This window comes from Polypterus senegalus, chromosome 13 (genome assembly GCF_016835505.1).
Source record: "Polypterus senegalus isolate Bchr_013 chromosome 13, ASM1683550v1, whole genome shotgun sequence".
NCBI lineage: Eukaryota > Metazoa > Chordata > Cladistia > Polypteriformes > Polypteridae > Polypterus > Polypterus senegalus.
Window position 1 is genome coordinate 160,450,713 of NC_053166.1, and position 22,360 is coordinate 160,473,072.

Sequence of the window (22,360 nt, forward strand, 5' to 3'; positions counted from 1 at the left end):
ATTTCCAAACAGCCAAAATGTTCGGGATCTGATGATGCTTTCAAGTATTCCTGTAGTTAGGAGCTAGCGGGTTGGATAATGGATGGACGATTACCCGCCTGACCGCACGCTCCTACTGCGCAGCTCCATTTAACTTCCAAATCTATTTCTCCTTCACCAATTCACCCAACCGTTCTGTTCAGTTGAAATTCACGACAGGGTTTTCATACATCTATTACGGTGATTTTCAACATATGAGCTTTCTTTTATAAATTGCGTTTTGATGGTTTAAATTGGAAATTTGTTGACAGTGGAAAACTGAGTTGGAAGCCTTTGACGGTTTCGCTGGTAATTTCATTTTAAAGTACCCGCGCCTCGCGTTCGTAACAATCACGTGGGCAACCGAGTTACGCCAGCGGGATCTTTCGCGCGCATGTTGACGCACAGAACGCCGGGAAATGTAGTCTTCTTTTCTGCTGCTTTCGTTGTTTTTTACGTCATCAAGTGGCCACGCTCGGCCTCAGTGGGCCACACGGTGCTGATTGTGAAGAGGTTGTCAATAGAGGGCGCCGTCGCGGAGGACGGAATATCAGAAAGGTGAGCGAACGAGGAGTCGGGGGAAGAGAGAGCAAACGAGTGAGCAGCCTCATCCAAAATTGAAAGAAAGCAAGCCAGCCAGCCAGTGAAGAGAGAAGAACATTTCATAAAGACAGAGGGACTCCGAGCGTTTGCGCACGCCAGGCATCCGCTGTATGGACCTGAAATAAAACTCCCTTCCTCCCCCGCCCAGCCAGCACCATTTTCCCCAGTCCTGCCATACGGAGTCGCCCCCCGTCCAGCGCGGGCCATGCTGTCTTCTCCAAGGTAATGAGCCGAAGAGCCCTCGGGTCTCGGCTGAGCGGCGCCCACAGACTGCAGCGGAGCTGGAATGACTGGCAGAGTAGGTGAGTGTCGCTTTTGGCGGGTCGGCGTCGCGGGGAAAGACCGGGGATTCCTTCCGGGCCTGCGCCGCTGCGGTGTGAAACAAGAAAAACCGAACAGACGCGTGCCACGAATGGACAGGGGGGGCGTTCGTGGAGCCTGTTTAAACTCGTGGGTCTGTTTTGGGGGGGGGAAGAAACGTGTACGCTGGTGGAGAGAAAGCAGGGTGCCTTAGAGAGAGTATCGTTTGAAGCGAGAACTCCACAGACTGGATGGACTCTGCGCGGAGCGGTGGGCTTCGCCGGCCTGCGCCGCAATGTACAGCAGCGAAAGCAGACCGAGTGCCTGCACTGTCAGCATCCAGTCACCCAAGAACCTTGGCTCCGTGATGAAAGGTACACACCATTGGCCAGAAACCCTTCATCATTTCCTAGCCCCTTTGTCGCCCGTTGATGTGTGGAACAGGAAGCCCGGCTAGTGGTCTTTGCCCGCGGCCACATGCGTTTGGATTTGCCGCACATACGAGGCCACGGGCACGCTGAGTGGCTAACCAGTCGGGTGGCCTTGAATTTGGTGTTTGCCAAACGCCTGGGTAATCCCACACAGTCTCCATCTTTTATTCCACAGGTTTCTCTTCACTTAGATGGGTAGAATTTAAGAAACTGGACAAACTAGACGAGACGAGTCTATCAGGCATGTTGGTTTAGCCAGTTAGCTGGCCTGCTCTGATATCTCATCCAGATACTACTGCTTAAAAGTTGTCAAGGTTTCTGCTTCAACTCCGTGTCTTGATAGCTTGTTCCAGACTCTCTCAGCTCTTTGTGTAAAGAAGGCTTTCTGGCCTCGCTTCCCCATAATTTCTACTGGCAGTCCTTAAGTATAGGATTCACGGTTAAGTTGAAAGAATTCACCTGGATCTACCTTATCCAGTGCCTTTGGGAACACTGGAGACCTGGATTAGGTCCTCCTGCAGTCTCCTCTGCTCGAGACTAAACAGGTTTGAATTTCTGAGCCTGTCGGAGTGGGACATGTCCTTAAGTCCAGGGCTGCACTTGATGGCTCTCCTCTGCACAGCTTCAAGTGCTGCTATGTCTGTCTAGTAGTGGAGTGACCAGAACTGCACACGGTACTCCAGATGTAGTCTGTTTGCTACATTATATAGAAGAGGGGTGTATAATAAAGGCCAAGCCCACCCCAGAATGTTGTACCACCTGCCCAGGGCCTCCTCACTAATCTAACCCCAATGCCACAAACCTGGGTCTCGGTTTCTGTTAACAGCAGTCTCCACAGCTTGGGCATTGGAATCCCATCCATAAATTAAATCTAAAGTAACTTGCAGTTTACATTCAACTTCTTCTTCTTCTTGGGGCTTCCACAGTGGATCATCTTTTTCCATCTGTCTCTGTCCTCGTCATCTTGCTCTGTCGCACCCATCACCTGCATGTCTTCTCTAACCACATCCATAAACCTTCTCTTAGACCTTCTTCTTTTTCTCTTACCTGGCAGCTCCAACCTTAACATCATTCTCCCAATATACCCAGCATTTAACTTATTGTCAAAAAACACACACACACAAGTCGTAAGATGGTTCCAAGTCAGTGTAAAAACAGAGCCAAATTCATGGCTGCCCAGTCGTGCCACTAGAACAGCCTGTACAGTTTAGAACTAGCAGTGTAAGCCCGGGCTCCTAGAAACCATGGATTCTGGCACTTCAGTCAATCAGTCGCATTGGTTGTGCATTAATTGGCTAAGTGAGGTTCTCTTTCCTCGGCAGTTTTGTTCTGCAGATGTGCTCGCCGCGATTGTGTATTAGCAGCTAAGCGCGTTTCACTTTGGCGAAAGTTGCTTTCTTTGAGCTTCATGCTATGTAGCCTTGTGCTTCGGGCCGGACAAACTGACGCGCACACACACACACACATCCATGCTTAGATGTTTATATATAAGAAGATGGAACTTCATTTGTCCCCAGGGAAAAATGTGACTTTTTCCAGAAGCTCTTTCAATAAATACGTACAGAGATGTGCAAAAGTAACGTAAAAGTTACGAGGCCTGAAATTTTAAGTGCACAGTGCCACTCTTGAGTTAATAATCTGTTGTAATAATCATAACCTGCATGCGTTTTTTACATACGAACAACTGTAACCTCCTTTTTCCGACGTGTATATACATACATACCTCCTATGCTCTGTACACACGTCAATGACTGAAAAGAACGACAGTGTGAAAAGAAAGCTTTTGCCTTGGTAGTCACAGTGAGGAATAGGAAGGTTACTGAACATTAGCAACTCCGCTAATGTTTTCCGCTGTTTGTTAATACTTTATTAACACTAAAGTCAGGGCTGTGGAGTCGGTAGATAAATGCTCCGACTCCTCAGTTTCTAAATCTTCCGACTCCTCTGTATGTATATACTATGCTAATGTATTTTCTACATCCATTGAAGGAAAGGAAGGCAACATACATGTCATTTCACCACAGAACTACTGGCTAGGAAGCCAACACTCGATTATAATGTCAGATTAAAGACAAACACAATTGATTGGCGGCCGCAGATTGCGGGTGTCCACATGGACGGGCAGATCCAGCTTGCCGAAAATCTCGACCACCGCCCCCATCCGAAGTAACGTGATGCCTCTGTCTGCTGCAGTGGCCGTCTCCTCTGTTTAGTGCATTGTGTCACTCACTGGCCAGCTGATCAGCAGGACGAGCCTCTGCTGGAGACAGGTAGGGAGATCTGTGTCCTCGGCTCCTTCGGCCCCCTTCACTAGCGCATAGCGAAGGGAGCCGACGGAGCTGAGAACACACCAGATGATTTTCAGGCGTTTGACCCGTGATGACTCGTTGAACGGCCGAAAAATCGGCAGTGCATCTGTAAATGTATGGGGGGCTTTAGGCCAGGTTCACAGTTCCCTGTAACAGTGGAACACGACACAATGGAAAGCGGTGCCGCACCTTACCTGTGCATTACATCCCATATAGTGACGCATACAGTCAATGAAAAGCATGCTTCATGGTTACTTGACATGTTCGTTTTGTGGTAACATTATGCACTGCATGCATTGGGCTTTATTCTTACAGCAGAGACGGAGTTCATGATGACTGTTTGTGAATTGGGACATTTCAACTTACTTTTTTAATTCCCATTTAAATTTAGTAGGAGTCGGAGTCGGTTAACTTTTTGCCAACTCCGACTCCAGGTACTCAAAATTGTCTCCGACTCCATAGCCCTGGCTAAAGTGATATGTTAGATAGGTGCATTTCATTATTAACATTTCTTTCTTTCCCTTTGTATGTTATGCTCTCGTCTGCCAGGTTCTGAAAAGGATGATAGACTGATCAGGTTTGTAACTAACTAACTACTAACTTTGTAACGCTGGCTCACTGGACCTGACACTGGAAGACGCTTTGCAGACTGCTTGTGTCGGGTTGATTAAAACAGTGCCGGGGTGCTAAATGCTGTCTTTTCCTTAGCTGAGTCGGTTAAGGGAACCTGCCAGTACCCCTTAGTCATATCTAATGTAGTCAAGAATTTGGCGTTTCCTAGCCGTTCGAGGAGGTCGTCCACTCGCGGCATCGAATTGGGAGACTTGGCTAAGCCACTAACGTGTTCTCAACAATCTGTCGTTCTTGGGAGGTCTTCATCCAGGTGTGGATCAGCTTGCTGAAAGAGGGGGGTAGAGTGCGATGACGGGGCACGGATTGGCATGAGGTGCCGTGCAACGGATAGGAGAACAACGTTTGAGTTGGTGAGACAGGAGTGGAGAATCGCTGCCCCTGCAGTGCACGTTGGAGTGGTGGAAGTCAAAGGCAGCCTAGCGTGGAAACTTGGGTTTGGCCGCCATTTAACTGCTGGTCCTTTTTAAGTAGCACTAGTCTACATTGATGTGGGACTCCTATCGTGCAACGATTGCAGGACATTTTCAGTTATGTTTATTTCAAAATTGTGTGAGGCAATTTAAAAACATCATTCTTCTTCTTCTTTTGGCTGCTTCTGTTAGGTGTTCCCACAGTGGATCATCATCTTTCTGTCCTCTGCATCTTGTTCTGTTACACCCATCACCTGCATGTCTTCACTCGCCACATCCATAAACCTTCTCTTAGGCCTTCCTCTTACCTGGTAGTTCTGTCCTTAACAACCTTCTCCCAATGTACTCCGCATCTCTCCTCTATAATAGTAATAATAAAAAAGTCACGTTAAAGAACGTCAACCTCTCCAGGTGTGGTATGGCCCGAGTTTGTAAACCACTCGTATTGCCTCGGTGTTATGTCCCATGATTTAGATTCAGCAGTTTTTACAATCTAACCTAACCTCATATTTGCCTTTTTGATTGTTTAGATGATGAAAATGCTGTCAACATAAACCCTTAAATCCTTTTCAGAGGTTGCTTCCTTCAGGACCGGTGTCTCCCATCTTGTATTAAGCCCATGTGTTGTAGCACTTTGCATTGTGTTTTCCAAGCATTTGTTGTTTTCTAAAGCTTGTCCAATTCTCTCTCTCTTTTTTTTTTTTAATTGTATTTGCTTCCCCCTCAGCATCCGCCATTCCTCTAATTTTAGTACCATTTTCATAATTTCACAAGTTTACTAACTATACTGAAATCTTAGTCATTAATGTAAATCAGAAAAAGTAACAGTCCCAGGACCGGCCCCTGAGGGTCTCCAGTGATAACTGTGTTCCATGTGGAGTATTCTCCTCATCTCTGTCCTCTGTCTCCTGCCAGTTAACCAACCCGAGATCCAGTTTTATAGGTGACCTACAGATTCTAGTTTCAGAATTAATCTTTGGTGTCGGATAGTGTCAGAGCTTTGCTGAAAAGTAAGTGATGCTATATGTTTTAGATTTTTTTTGAACAGGCAACTGCCATAGTTTTCCAATAAAAAAAAAGAGAAAAAAAAGGTTTAGCAAGATCTTCCTGTTTGTCTCCAGAGGGAAATTTGGCTGTTTATGGAAACTCAATTGAAAAGTATTATTACAATCAACAATCCCACTCTCAAATACACATAACAATGACTACAGGGTGGTCCAGATCTAATTATGGAATTATGAAATGGCGAACACATCGCACCCGCTGTTCGACTGACAACCGTCTCCCCGCCATTTTGGAATGCAGGGCAGGTGCTGCCATCTATCGGCAACAAAAAAATTTTTGTGAGTTCTCTATGTAATAAATTTAAGTTACAGCGTAATGACAACTGCATAATTAGATCTGGACCACCCTACAGAAGAAAAGAAAACTAAAACAAAAGTCCTGATATTACTAAAGATAAAAATGAAAGACCCCGTGAGGTGCTACTGTTTGCGTAGGGGAGCCCCGGTAGCGAGCGTTTACACACTTCAGCTGGATGATTCTTTGGGTGAAGTCTTTGACACTGGCATGTCGGAGAGAGCACGTGCAGCATTGTTAATGATGACTGCTAAGTTTTGCCATCATTCTCTTCTCCACTATGACCTCCAGCGGGTCCAGAGTGCCTCCCATGACTGAACCTGCCTTTTTTAATTAACTTGTCTATTCAGTGGGTCTCTCTTGAAGTGATGGTACTAGTCTAGGAGACCACAAAGTAGTGGCCATCACAGAGTCATAGAAAATGTAAAAGACGTCCCTACCAACATTAAAGGAATGCCGTCTCCTAAGGGAAAAAAGAGCCTGCTGTGCCCTTTCTTCTCTGGTGGTTCTGTGTTTTTTTGAGACCAGACCAGCTTTTCATTGATGTGGAGCCCGAGTACTTGTAGTAGGAGTGCACCACCTCCACATCCACTCCCTGTGCAGTGATTGGTTATAGGAGTATTTTGGTGTGTTGAAAGTCAATGAGCAGTCTCTTGGTTTTGCTGATGCTGAGTTGCACAAATTCTCAAAGCTCTGCCCCTGACTCCTCCGCTCTGTTTCATCCCCCTTGTCAACACACCCCATTCATGCAGAGTCATCAGTGAATTTCTGCACTTGACGTGACCTGGTGTTACATTTTCTGTTCACTTTCACACTATAAATATATCTTTTGTATAGCATCTTTCATGCATATCTGTTTTTATATTTTGTGCCTGTCTGATATATCTGTTGTACAGTGTCTTCGTCTTTCTTTTTCATATAGCGCCTTTTATATTTATCTAATCTCCCAGCTCCAGATACTGCCTTTCTTTTTCATATAGCGGCTTTCACATTTATCTCTCTGTCTAGTCTCCCGGCTCCACATACTGCTTGCTTAGACCTACCCTTACTCAAAATTAGAAATGAGTCAAAGCAAAGCTATTGAACGACTAGTTTTGATTTGGTGGGCCCCTCCTGAAGTGGTTATCGGCCCTGCACACCACAGAATTAAAGATCAAACTGGACATCACAGAGTTGTAGAACATGTAAAGGATGCCACTCCCCGCATTAAAGGTGCACAGCCTCCTATGAAAATAGTCTGTTCTGCTCTTCCTTATATTGTTTCTCTGTATTATAAGACCCGTCCAGCCTGTCATTGATGTGGACCACCAAGTATTTCTAGACGCTCACCGCCTCCACATCAACATTTCTTTATATTGCATGTTTTCATACAAATGGCCAAAGTGCTTTACAAGATGAAGAAAGAGAAAATCTAAAAATTAGGCAGTATTAAGTAACAAAGTATAAAGTAAGGTCCGATGGCCAGGGAGGACAGAAAAGGGAAAAAAAAAAAAAAATCCTGCAGGGGTTCCAAGGCCATAAGACCACCCAGTCGCCCCTAACATTAATGAGCCCAATCAGTCCTCATGGTTTTCAGGCTTCACATGAAAAAATGAGACGATGATGATGGTCATGTGGACATCTGCCCTTCAATCTGTCAATGTAAGGACTGCATGGTGCCCTGATCAGGTGGCGGTGGCACAGATCGCCACCACCGAAAAAACGGAAATAGAACAGCAGAGAAAGTAGAGGTTAGTACGGATTGTGGAGCTATGTAAAAAAAAAAAAAAAGATAATTCAGTGCATATTCAGAAAATCAGGGTTACACTAAAATGAAGCGATGAGAGAGCCTTGTTAAAATATTGGATTTTTATCAGGTGTTTTTTTTTATTTTTATTTAAAGAGCTCCACTGTATCAGCCTGGCGAATTTCTATCGGTCGGCTATTAAAGATTTGAGGTGCATAACCGCAGAAGGCCGCCTGCCTCGCCACTTCTTTTAAGTTTAGTTCCTGGAATTCAAAGCAGACCCTCATTTGAAGATCTAAAGTTACGATTTGGAGTGTAAGTTGAAAAGCATTGCGAGATATAAGACGGAGCAGATTATTTATGACTTTGTAATCCATCGGCAGTATTTTAAAGTCAATTGTAAAGGACACAGGTAACCAATGTAGTGACATCAAAACTAGTGTCATGCGCTCGCATTTTCTTTTCCTACTTAAGATTCTGGCAGCTCCATTCTGCACTCATTGCAGCAGATTGATGTGTTTTTTTTTGGGTGGTCCTAAGAGGAGTGCGTTGCAGTAATCTAGCTGACTGAAAATAAAAGCGTGAGCTCATTTTTCAGCATCTTACAAAGTTATAAGGGGTCTAACTTTTGCTGTATTTCTCCACAGTGTTGACCGGATGTAGTGGCTGTTTGGTGCGGTGAAAGTCAATATAACCAGTTCCTTGGCTTTGCTAACACACATTACAGACGATTCCTCCCCTCCCTTATCAGTACACCACACTGTAGGAGTGCAGAATCATCTGAGAATTTCTGCAAGTGACATGACCTGCTTATCTATGTCTAGTCTGAGGTGTTCATGGTGTACAGTACAGGAGACGGGCCTGTTCCTTGTGGTGCGCCGGTATCGCTCACCCCTATCAGAGACGCACAAACTGCAGCCTGCTGGACACCCTCGCCTCCTCCACCTGTGTGGATTAATATAACGCATATCATGTATTTACACTCTCATTTCACAGGCCTGCTCTGTCGAGCGTGCATAATCTCCCAGCTTCCACGTGGGATTCCTCCTACAGTCCAACCCCATGGTGTTACATTAAATGCGCACTCTGAATTGGCACATTGTGTCCAGTAACGGAGTGGGGTGTTTCGTGTCTGCTGTTTCACAACTTGTCACTGCTGTGTTAGGGTCTGGCAACTGTGAAGTTGTACTCGGGGGAGAAACAAGTCTAGATAGATGAAAGGGACGATTTAGGGTCTCGTTTACTTTTCACATGCCCTGTTTGTCCCTGTTGTTTTTTTGCTAAGCCAAATGTGCCCTGCTATTTTAAAATGTTAAAATGATCGTGCTTTGTTTGCCTCACTGTGATTTACTTTTGATTTAAAATGCTCATTCATTTTAAATAGCAACCAGTGCAAGGCAGGCCCAACTGCTCGTTGCAGGGCCCTCGGACAGTGCGTTATTTTCAGTTTGCCAGTGACGTTAACCTGCGAGATGTGAGAGACAGTCCTCATCAACACAGTCGTCAGGCCTGAAGCCTGTTGTGTGTAGCTGCGAGTTAAAAGTATATAGGGTCACTAGCTGTTAAAAGCCTGGAGTCCTAGAAACTATTGAAATCGTCAGAAAAAAAATTGAAATGTAGAGATGTCAGGTAATTGAAAGGAGCGACTCTGGGCGTCTCTCTCCTGGGTTTCATTTTGCCGATCTGCTCGTCTTGCTTGCGTAAGAGTTTCTCTGTTTTCTCAGCAGTTTAACTTTGACGACAGAGTTGCTTTCTTCTCCCAACTTGTTAACTTGGGGTCCACCTTGCCGGCTGTCTGAGCTTCATGCTGTAGTAGGCTCGCACTTCCGGGCCAGACAGACAGACGCGTAGACGTTTAGTTTTCTGTTTCCTCGCAGGTGGAGCCTTTACCCCGACTTCACCTCTCGCTTCCGGGCTGGACAGACACGCACACTTCCACGCTCGTTTCGCTTGCCTGCCACTTCACGTCTCTGCTGCTCATGTTTTAAAGAGGGGGGCTGAATGCACCCCAAGGAGACGTGGTTGTTCCTCCGAAACCCCCTCTTAAACAGTGATACAATGGGAAACTATTTTTTTTTAACCTCCTCTTTGCCCAATCAGCTGCTGGATTGCTGCTGCTGCCATGCCGTATGATCTGCATGTCACGTGGTGCTTCAAACGTTTGAAAGCCTGTACAGCAGCTTGTCCTACTCTTTGTCTTTTATTTCTGGCGCCGTGCGTGGTTAAATCTTTTGGCACAAAGTTCCTTTTTGCGGGACCTGAATTCTTGATATTTTTTAGTTTATAATTTAAAAATGGAATAAGAATCTGAAATTCTAACAACATCGCATTGAAGTTCGATAAATTCTGAAAAGAATGATAACCAAACCTATATATGTACAGTAGGTTTTAAAATAAGCCCGATATTAAAGTGTGACATAAAAGCGTTGCACTTTTAGGCTTAGGATTGTATGTATGTACAAAGTAGATTATGGTCACGTTTATAGAGCACAGCAGTGCCCACCTCTGTTCTCTTGTGGCAGTAGTGTAATCTGCACTGTTTTATTTTGCAGTAATGCTGACTTTTGTTGTTCCTTTGTCTCAGTGTTATCATTTTATAGGTGTCATCATTGTCACTTGTACACAGCACAGTGAAATTTACTTGCATGGGCTAATCAACATGAAACGCGTCACCACTGTTGTGGCCCAAATTAGAAGCCTTAAAAACCTGAAAGGCTGCAAAAACCCAGGAAGAAATTTACACGTAGAAGTTAATGTTCTGGTCAAAAATGTGCATCACCGTATAATTACAAATGATCCCGGTTATAGTGTATGTTATGGTGCTTTTCAGACTGAATCCACTTTAGGTGCTTCTGTTGGCCCAATTTCATAGGTTGCCAGTGGGTAGTTCTACTGTGATGTTTTGTGAGGATCATTTTAATCGGTTGAAATAATTCCAAAATAAAGAACTGAACAAGAAATAAGCATATACTGCACTCGCCTTTTAAGTCACAGAATCTTTGAAGACGTGTGTTCTGTGTGGGCTTTACAGTGACAAAGTTGACAATGCAGAGTAAGCATATAAAGTAAAGTGCTATTCTTTCCAGTTCCTGTGGTTCCCTTTGAGCGAAAACAAGCAACCCTAACTATTGCCTTTCAAAACATTTTTATGAGCACGAAGAAAAATTATATGGAAGCAAAGAAAAAAACGTTTGTCTCCACGGACTGAGTACTGCTTCGGCGGAGGTTATCATATCAAGCCCTACAATCCAGCGTACGAAAGAAAGCTTTCACACTTTGTCACACTACTGAAATGAAGTGATCTCGAGAGCATACTTTTCAATTTTCATAATCCCCTTTCTACAGAAATCGATGCTGGTAGACAATTTTTGAAGACAAGAAGAGATATCGCCGTTTGTATGAAGCGGAACACCTTCCATTCCATTGCTTTCTAACCCTTGCAGATGTATAGCACTTCAGCGTACGTGGATCAGATGATATAAAGATAATGCTTATTGTTGCCTACATATATGATACTTCATTTTCTCCTGTTTATTTTTACGACTCTGTGGTGTCCCCTTGATGCCCAATGCATGTGCTTATCTTGCTTAATGGACAATCCAGAGCTACTCAATTATCATCGTAGACTGTTTGAAGCATCTGCATGCATACATCAAATCACGTCAGAAATGTTTTTTTTTCTGTTGGCTGTGCCGTCATTGGTTTGGGGTGCTTTATTTTCCTAGTTTTTTTGCATCCCTGTAGTATTTTAGTTGCTCGGTCATTTTAACGTTTATAAAATGCATACATAAATATTCTGCAGAGTTTGTTGAACTGAACCCTTCAGATATGTTGTCATCACGTCATACCGTATGCAAAAGCCAAATTTTCAAAATCACCTTTCTACAGAAATCAATGTTGGTAGACAATTTTGAAGACGAGATCTCGTTGTTTGTATGAAACGGAACACCTCCTGTTCCATTCTTTCTAACCCTTGAAGATGTATAACACTTCAGCGTACGTGGATCAGATGATATAAAGATAATGCTTATTGTTGCCTACATATGATACTTCATTTTCTCCTACTTATTATGAAGACTTTGCAGTGCCCCTTGATGCCCAATGCATGTGCTTATCTTACTTAATGGACAATCCAGAGCTACTCAATTATCATCGTAGACTGAATGACCGTCGTGGTCATTGGTTTGGAGTGTTTTATTTTCCTAGTATTTTGCATCTCTGTAGTATTTTAGTTGCTCAGTCATTAAAACGTTTCTAAAATGCATACGTGAATATTCTGCAGAGAGTCTTAATTGATTGAGTTTGTTGAACTGTACCCTTCAGATATGTTGTCATCGCGTCGTGCCGTATGCAAAAAATAACCATTCAAAAGTTATATTTGAACATGAGGCAAACAAAAGTAGCCGGAGCCCTCCTGCTATTTGATTCTGCAATTATTCACATTTATTATTTGTGCTTGCATTTTCTACAATACACACGTGTTAATATAAATTACATCGCTGAGATGAACGTGTTATGCTGCTTAATTGCATGTGGATATTTAAATATGTGATAAATTTGAAGTCTTTGTGGACTGTGCACACACTTTATTTCCTAACCATCTCTTCATTTAGTTTTGTCGTGTGAATGTCCACAGTTGTACCGCCATATTGTCAGAAGGTAACGGAACGCCCGCTCCCCACCACGCCGCTGCAACAGCTTCCCAGTATACTAAACCACCATAAAAAATATGTGATAATTTCACTCAGCTGACAAACTTCTAGTGGTGTCTCTTTTCTACCTGTGTATTGCATTCCACACTGTTAATAAAAAATAAATAAATTAATGGTAAACATCTGGTAGTTGTGGTTGCCTGACTTTTAGCATAAAAGAAGGTGACAGTATTTTCAGGTCTACAGTATCATTTTATATGAAATAACTGTTTTTTCTTGATAACGCATTACAATAGAAGTCAACATTTAACCATAACCTGAAATCCAAGCACCATAATAAATATGCCAATCATTAAACAGTTAGAAAATGTTTTGAGGATTAAATACCAGTGCACAGTTTGCATCAGTAAAGTAACAAACTGCCAATAGCTAACGTGTTGTCTTATTTAATTGTATACGTTGAAAAGATTTCAGTGTTTAAGGAAGTTACAGCACATTGTCTGGTGGAGACGTACAGTTTGCTTTTGTGGTGTATGCGGGTCACCAGGAACAATACGGTAAAATGGGGCGTGTCATTATGCAAATATCGTAACTTTGGTATTACCGAAAGTGTGCTTTAGCATTTTGCGGTTGTTTACCTTCGCTGTTTAAGAGTTTTACGCTGTAAAATTAACAGCGTTTTTTTTTTTTCTTTCTCAGTATAATCATTTATAATGAATCAGTAAATGGTGTGGAGCTTATTGACTTGACTTGAATATTGACTTTACAGAACTTAGCTATAAAAAATAATGAAATGTATTGTTTGATATACATGTAATTTGCAGTAGAATATAAGGTAACTTTCCTTTTATTTCAGAAAAGGTATTTTACTTTCACCATTCTCAGTATTTTTACTCCATATTGATATCCATATTTGAACCCAGCGAGCTCATCTAGGTGTGATGGTCAGGCATCCACAAACATTTGGCCTTATTGTGTGTGTGTGTTTGAGATTCTTGATCAACTTTCTCATTCATAAATGCCCACTCTGTGGAATAGCCAGCCTGGCATTACCTTGACTGCATCTGGGATTTATACCTAAAAAGTCCAAATGAACTCGCTGTCCTTGGATTTGGATGTTGGCACACCCTCTGTGTCATCAGCAGTTTGTTCTCAAAATGTGTCGGGAAAGAACACATTTAATGCAAAGTGCTTCTCACTTTTTCGTGTCTGCATCTGTTGCCTTTTTTAATTTTATATCTCCCTTTTAAGCGTAGGTGGGCAGTACCCAGTGTTCTGTTTTTATTAGAAATGTCATTTTTCTTTACTTGCACCTTTTTTTTTCCTCTCTGTAAAATTATCTTCTATATTTTATGTGCTAAAAATGGTTCTGTACATTTTTTTTTAATCAACTTCACTAATGAAGGGGTTAAAGCCCAACTATTGTCAATCTAGTTTATGACCATTCTTAACAACAAAATGGCTGTACAATAGTCCAGAGGCTAGTGCTTTAGTAATTTTGAACACTTGTAGGTTATTATATAGTTCAATTTTTTACTTAAAAAATTTTGTAACCTAACTTTCTGTGGCAGTGTGGTCAAGGGGGCTGGCTGCTATCCTGGTAGTTTATTGCAGGGCCTACTCACACTTACAGTCGTGGGCAAAGGTTTTGAGAATGACACAAATATGAATTTTCACAAAGTTTGCTGCCTCCGTTTTTATGACGGCAATTTGCATTGACTCCAGAATGTTCTGATGGACGATCATCAATGAATTACAATACAAACTCCCTCTTTGCCTTGAAAATAGAAAAAAAAAAACACTGCATGTCAGCCCTGCCATAGCAGGACCTGCTGACGTCACTTCAGTGATCCTCTTGTTAACTTGGGTGAAAGTGTGACTATGGGGACAAGGCTGGAGGTCACTCTGTCACGCTGATTGAGTTACAGTAGAGGGGTGAAGATGGCTTCAGGGCGCTCAAAGTCCAGCAAGCGCTGGACCGTCTCCTAAAGTTGATTCGGCGGTGGACATCACCAGGGCAGAGCTTGCTCAGGAATGGCAGCAGGCAGGGTGGGAGGCAAAGACTTTTGGAGGAGGGCTGTGGTGGGTATCAAGAAGGGCAGCAAAGAAGCCAAGAAAAACATCAGGGACAGACTGATATTTTGGGATTGGACTGCTGGGGAAATTCATTTTCTCCAATGAATCCCCACTCCGATTGTTTGGGGCACCCAGAAAAAAGAAAAGGTGAGTTGCGCCACCATCAGTCCTGTGTCATGCCAACAGTAAAGCATCCGAGACTATGTCACGTGGAGTGCTTCTCAGCCAAGGCAGTGGGCTCACTCAATTTTTTCCTAAGAACACAGCCATAAATAAAGAATGGGACCACAACATCCTCGGAGAACAACTTCTCCCAACCATCCCAGAACGGTTTTGTGACCCACAATGCCTTTTCCAGCATGATGGAGCACCGGACCATAAGGCAAAAGTGAGAACTAAGTGGGGCTTAGGGAACAAAACATCGAAATTTTGGGGTCCATGGCCAGGAAACTCCCCAGACCTTAATCCCATTGAGAACTTGTGGTCAATCCTCAAGAGGCGGGTGGACAAACAAAAACCCACCAGTTCTGATTCTGCAAGAATTGGCTGCCATCAGTCAGGATTTGGCCCAGAAGTTGATTGACAGACAGCCTGCCTGGGTGAATTGCAGAGGTCTTGAAAAAGAAAGAAGGGCCAACCCTGCAAATATTGACTCTTTACATAAACTTAATGGAGTTGTCAATAAAAGCCTTTGACACTTCTCAACTGCTTGTGATTCTACTTCAGTACACCATAGAAACATCAGACAGAAAGATCTGAAAACAGAGACGCAGAAGACTTTTGTAAATAACCAATACTTGTGTCATTCTCTAAACCCTTGGCCACAACTGTACATAGCCAAACATGTTTTTGGAAATACTAGAGGAGCGCTATACAACCTAGGGGAAATACCCCATGTAGACATAGTTAGAATGTGCAAACTCAACTTTAAGAATGACCAAGTGTGATGACCTTTGGGAGCAAACACATTAAAATTCTAAAAACCCATGTAATCCAAGTTAAAGGTCACAGGCCCAGAGCTTATCCTGCCAACATCTGAGCAAGGCAGAAGAAGAAACCCCAATCTGCTAGACAAGATCCAACCTTGGGTGAGGTGCCAACCTCGTACACATCTGTCCACATGGCACTCCAAAACAAAAATTAATTTAGCGCTTGAAAGCTTCCACACTGACCTTAAAGTTGTTAATGTTTCAAAGCTTCGAAGCACAAGTCGGACGTCTCCAGCCATACGACACGGAGTGTGTTTAATAGAAGGGTGTGATCTCGGGGATGTACATTTAGCTTGGCTATTGAAGTGGCATACCTAATTTTTGAAAACAAATCCGCACACAGCACATATGTATCATCATTTGTGTTCTGAAACCATTGGAATGTTTGTTAAAGTAGTGTCGGGTGTCAAAATTGAGCAAAGCACCTGTGACGCACACTTGAATGGTATGAGAGTGAACGGGACACTGTCTCCAGTTAAATTCATTTCTGCACCTACAGTTAGTCCAATTCAGTGACTACAATTGCTTATGCTACATTAGATAGATAGATAGATACATTAATGAAGAATCAAAGTTGGATCGCTTATCTGAGGTAGCTTGAGAAGAGCTGAACAAGGGCTCTTTTAGATAAACAGAACATTATTTGGCCCCAGGGGGAAATTTTGCCATTTTTACAGAATCTCTGTAAATAAATAAATAGATACGCTCTCACACATTCTGGTCGGATCGGAATGTTTTTTACCAATTGACAAGTTTGATGTCACAAAGGTAGCCTTGAACTTGGGACGAAAGAGGAAATATTCCGTCTCCTTGCTAAGCCTCCACAGCCCCCTCCATGCAGCCCTGCCTCATCTGCACATTTGTACTTCCGGCCCCACCTCGAATTGCTCATTTGGCCAGGATATTTAAGGAAGACTGAGCGGTGACCACGCACCCAGGCCAGTGGGTTTTAGCACAAGAGAAGCACCACTTGTGGTCCATCCACACCCTTGTGCGTTGCACTGCTCCTTTTATAACCCCTATGATTCAGCTATGTGACATTTCTTTTCTCCAGTTCCTGCTTTCTTCTTGATGTATATTTTAGTTTCTGAAGGTATTGCTTTGTTTTTTTTTTGCCGTACTGGGCAAGTTTTACTTATTACTTAACGAAAATCTGAAAATATGATAGATCTGAAATACCTATGACCACATGTATAACAACTTTGCATTCTATGTTATGAATGGTGTCAATGTCGCAAAACAACTTTTTCCCATATATGGAGATTGAACACATCGCTCTGGCAGACTTGTAGTTGAACTTGCACATGTGCAATTAGCGAGTTTTAAGCCAGTTTTGTTATAAAGGAGCTTTGTTCTTGGAGTATTTGTCAAGCGAGGTGTTACTTTCCATCTAAATTAAAGCCATCATGCACTGTCACCTTTCTCCTTCCTCCATGCCAGCAAATGGTAAGGACCATCAGCACTTTCACCTTGAGGTTCATGCGCCGATTAAAGGCGCCTTTAATAGATGGAGCGATGCATGAGCGCACCTGATGTGTGTTAAGCAACGCCTTCAGAAAGTATTCAGTCCCCATCAGTTTTGACATTTTGTTGTGTTGCTCCTTAAGCTAAAAATAATTAAAATATGTGTAGTCTGATGTGTGGGGGAAAAAAAAAACATAATACCCTAGAATGACATTTGTGCAAAGTTATCAAAAATTAAAAACTGAAATATAACATTGACACAAGTATTCAGACCCTTTGCCAAGTACTTGACTGAAGCCCCTTTGGCAGTGACTCCATCCTGGAGTCGTCTTGGATTTGACGTGACAAGCTTCACACACCAGAATTTGGACATTTTCTGCCATTCTCATCAGAGCCCCTCAAACTCTGTCTGATTGGGTTGAGAGTGTCACTGGACCAGGGTTATCATCATTTTTGCCTTTTTATATTAGTTCTTATTTCGAAATTGTATTTTATTTTTCCTTCATGTATTTTTAATTTTTTATTTCACAATAACATTTATTTTTATATCTTGGTTTCAGTTTTCATTTTAGTAATTACGATGTGGTTAAAGAGCTACTATGGAGTTGAGTTTTGTGTCACAATCAGACAGAACTAACTGCACAGTTAACGGGTTTGGTTATAATAGTTAGTGCAAGCTTAATACACAACATGGTTTACTATCTGGTTTTGTTTTTGTCTCCTAATCAAAACTAGATACTGAAAATGAACAATTTTATAATTTTTAGAATATTTTCTGTGTCATTTGTGCTGAACAAATGTGCGCTGATAGTTGTCACTTTTCATGTTTTCCTTTTTTTTTATTTTTTTTTTTTTAAAACCAGAATTGGCCAATTTGTGATGACATTCAGAAATTAAGGTTTGAGGTTTTTTTTTTGTTTTTTTTTTTTGCTCCAAATGTCTACATTTCAGAACATATCCTGCTCCAAGGCAATGTGCTTACAGTTAATGCCTTCCAAATATTGCATTCAAAAATCTCCCATACTGGGCTTTATTTTCTACCAGCCATATTGATCTCTGATTCCATCTTTGGCACATACAATTTATAGACAGAATTTTTCCACCTGTAGGCCTGAAAAGATATTAAAAAAACTCAGAAAATTGATTCTCCTTTGTTCTGACAGGTATGGTGATGAAAATCATGGGGGATTAGGAAGAACGGGGCTCTTGGGTTTGAATCAGTGTGTAGACCCCCACCCATAGCTGAATTGAGGGAAACAAAGATAAACGAGCATGTAGTGTCAAGGTGAAGGGGCAGTTAGACTTGAAGAATAGTGAACCCTTAATCAACAGAGTAAGACCAGGTAATTAGGAGTATGGACAGCCACAAAATGATAGAAATGCCGTCTGAGATAATATACTTTATAAACTTGCTTAATCTGGAGCAGGATCGCAGGAAACAAGAGAAATTTGGTACTGAAAAGAGATATAGTTATCTTGCTTTGAAATGCAGCATTGACTGCTAATGTACTGTACATTGCCTTGTAATCATATACAGATACAGCCGAGGAGAGGCCATTGGTACAGTGTAGTAGTCTTGTTGTTCTTCAGTGAGGCTTTTAAAGACTGCAGTTCGTTCTCTCAGTAGGAGGGAAGCCCTGTCGGCACAGGTGTGACGTTGAGATGTTGACTCTATGCCAAGAAGCATGCTTCCGCTTCCCTGCCGATAGATGGATCTGCAGTCATCAAAGACCCCCATTAAATAACTGCAAGACAGTTGTACTGGTTCCAACAGCTTCTGTTTGGCAGTATTTGTTATGTATGATTATATTCAGAGCGAAAGCTGCATTTTAAAGCAACTTAAATATATCCTAGCTTTTGTACCATATTTCAGTGGTCTTAATATTTTGGCCATCATTACTGAAACAGGTGTCAGTTTGTGATATGTATATGTATGTATATGTGTGTGTTATGGGTAGAGTCGGTAATTGGTTACACCTAGCATTACCTGGGTAAAGCTCACAATATCCAAAGAGATTACCCAGGTAAAGTTAGAAACTCATATTTTATTCCAGCTTTACCCAGGTCTGCGTGATAGTGTGAGTTTTACCCGGGTAGTGCCAGGTTTATCCAAGTTTTGGGCTTTACCCATAGTTAGTTAGTTATATACAGTGGAACCTTGGATTGCGAGTGTTTTGCAAGATGAGGTAAAATTTTTGACTTGATAAACGAGCAAGGTCTTGCAATACGAGTAGTAAGTCTACACTTTGTCTGCCGAGCATCACGTGATCACAACTGAGCTGATGGTGGTTATCTCTCTCTCTCTCTCTCTCTCGCTGCAGGATTGTGGGCAATCGTCTTCCATTCTTGGGCTTGATTGGCATGCCTCACTCATATAGTCAACATCCATACGAGCGTATACTGTGTACTATAGCATCGTGTCCACGCGTGTGTGTGTGCTGTGACGTGCGAGTCTCAGTCTTGCACCCCAAAACACAAAGCTGAGTCTCAGTACTTTAGCGACACCAGCTTGAAACAGGAACAGCATGGTTATTTATTGTAGTGGGATCTGCTACTCTCCTATACACACACAGCAGGGTTTGGGCCAGGTTAGTGGCCAAGTAATACTGTGCCCTGTGCATTTATAATGTTCCTTGTATCACCCATCAACGGCAGGCATTTATAGCATGTCCAGGATCTTTTCGGATTCGCTTTTACAGCAAACTGCTACAGCGCTGGGAGCCTGCGGTTGGTTCGGGATGCTTATCCGCGTTCCACCCCGTTGGGTGGAATCCCACAAGAGTGTAGAAACTCGCTCGCGCCAGCCATGATTCTTTTCAAAGGTAAAGTGCAGGTTAATTTGTTTTATGTATTTTTACTTCTGTATTAATCATTTTTATATGAATAGTTTTGGGTTGTGGAACGAATCATCTGAGTTTCCATTATTTCTTATGGAGAAATTCATTTTGATATACGAGTGCTTTGGATTGCGAGCACATTTCCGGAATGAATTATACTCTCAAACTGAGGTTCTGCTGTGTGTGTGTGTGTGTGTGTGCACATACTCGTATATATTTAGTTCAGTATATCAAGGATGCAGCGCATTTGATATATTTTTTTGATGTATATAAAAAATATAGAGAGAGAGCACGAGTGTGTCACTGCAGTGTTTGGTGTGACAGCATGGTCACCATTTTTAATTCTAACGTAAATACTAACAACAAAAAAGAGAGCTCAACAGTGCTACAGACAACATAACAGGAACAAAAATGAGTCTTCCTATCACTTTTAAAATGTTTTCAGCTCGATAGAGTGGGTGTTCGTTAGTTGGTCTGCACTGCTGGAAACTTGGGTCCAAAACGAGTCCCTTTCTCAGGGGTTATTCACCCTTTTAAAGTCCTCTGGCTGGTAGGGGCAGAGTCAGTTGCCCTCCAGTGGAAGTTTTTTTCCTTCTGTGTGTGACAAAAGAGACGACAATATTAGCGACTGCGCACCCTCTGTTCCCGGTGTGGTATCGCTTACCGCCGATAAGCCTGGAAGGTGATCCTCTGATGCACGTATACACGTACGCTTACATCCTTTGAATGTGTCTGAGCTGCGTTTCTAAAAGAATACATTCCCAGGGAGCTCGTGCCTCCTGCTGGATACCACTTTTATTCTATCCTCTTGACGTCAATTGCGCTGCATCCTTGATATACTGAACCTAATTATGCTAATGTGGTTTGCAACCTGCATGCCCTTTTATGTCACATGCCACTCATTTATCATGTTTGTCTACATACCCAAGGAATTGTGGTTAATTTAAGTCCTGCTTTTTGTTTGAAGCAAAGCAAACCAGTGAATATGCAGGAAAGAAGAAATGTCATCTGTGTCTTTGTACGCGAGCGAGCGAGTGGTTGCCATGCAGAATACCAGTCTGTAGGCAAGGTTGCTATGTTGAGCTGTCTGGCATAAAACACAATTTTTTTTAGTGAACTTTTTTCAGTCGCAGATTAAGTGACCCCCCCACCCCCCCCATGGGTGTTTATTGTGCATATTTTTTGCCTATCATTGTTTCAGTAGGCTTCAGTGATTCATGATACCAAATAGCAAGAAGCAGGTGTAAGAAATGGGGGTGTGACTTCCTGCTGCCTGTAAGCACAACACTCGCTAATCTGGTGGTCTGTACATCTGCAGTGCTAGTCCTCTCCATTGCGTCTAAGGAGATGGGAAGTATGGCACAGTGGATAGGAAAATGGACTCTAAACCATCAGATTGCAGTATTCGTTCTTCACTTTTTGACACACTCTTGAGTTTGTTTTTTTTTTTAACCTTCAAATGGCACAGTATAAAATTATTTTATTTTTTGTTTTTGATAGAGGGGTTTCTATGGACAGGAAATAAAATTGCAAGCGACTGAGCAAGTTGGCCTGCCTTTCCTGTAGTTAACACATTTCATAAATATGAAAAGAGCTGCACAGCAACCAGAAAGCCCCTCAGAATGGCACACGCTATGGAGGCAGTGTATAAAATCCGAATCCTAGCCTCGAGTCACTTGAGTAGTCTTCATTGACATGGCGCCTACGGAAAGACCTGTACAGGTGAAGCGTCTTGGTGTTTGTCTTCAGTTTATTTATGCTGTATTTGAATATGCGTTTGAATTATTTGGTGTATAAAATTTGAAAACTGCATATGATAAACAACTAAAATAACTCCAACAAGACAACACTCTATTATATAAAAAAAAAATCCTGAAATGAGTCAAGATTTTGTTTTTCCAAGTTCCGCGAGACGAGGCTTTGGCCATTTTTTTTTTTTTTAAAGTTCCTCCCTCCTCTCAACCATATTCAAACACGCCCGCGGTCCTCTCACCTCTCATTGGTGTGAATGCTTTTGCCAGACACAGTTCCTGCTCTCTCGGCTCTTAAAAAATTTTTACGTTTTCCTCACTTTAAGTTCCCAATTAAAGAAGACTTATTACCGTAGATCCCGGAATATAAGCCGACTCGATATATAAGCCGACCCCCTTTTCTGCCTACTAAATTACATGTATTTGCAGATGACCGGTATTTAAGCCGACCCCCTTCTCCAAGCAAAATTTTCTAAATTTCCTTAAAAGTGTCTCTTCAGGTATATTTATCATGTTTATCGGCGAGAATTTGAGACTGCCGGAATTTTTGATGGAAACCAGGAAGTGATTGCAGAGAAGTTTGGTAAAATGAAACCTTTGTGTTGAAACTATATATGCAAATACAGTACATCGGCGGGTGGATATCCAGAGACTCGTTATAAATTTGATTAACTTACAGTGGACCCTTGACTTACGAACTTAATTCGTTTGCGAGGGCTGGTTGTAAGTCAAGACTAATTTTTCCCATAAGAAATAATGGAAATACCCATAATGCGTTCCGAACCTCCCACTGCAACACTTA

The 22,360-nt window shown here is 42.3% G+C and overlaps 1 protein-coding gene across 1 annotated transcript in view; it reads left to right on the forward strand.

The window, feature by feature from the left end:
* Positions 1-493: 493 nt before the first annotated feature.
* smg1 (SMG1 nonsense mediated mRNA decay associated PI3K related kinase) overlaps positions 494-22,360 on the forward strand; it is a 138,243-nt gene continuing 116,376 nt past the window's right edge. Inside the window, exon 1 of the mRNA XM_039775332.1 lies at positions 494-923. Within this exon, the coding sequence (XP_039631266.1) occupies positions 847-923 (77 nt within the window). The 5' untranslated portion in view covers positions 494-846. The remainder of the gene's footprint in view (positions 924-22,360) is intronic.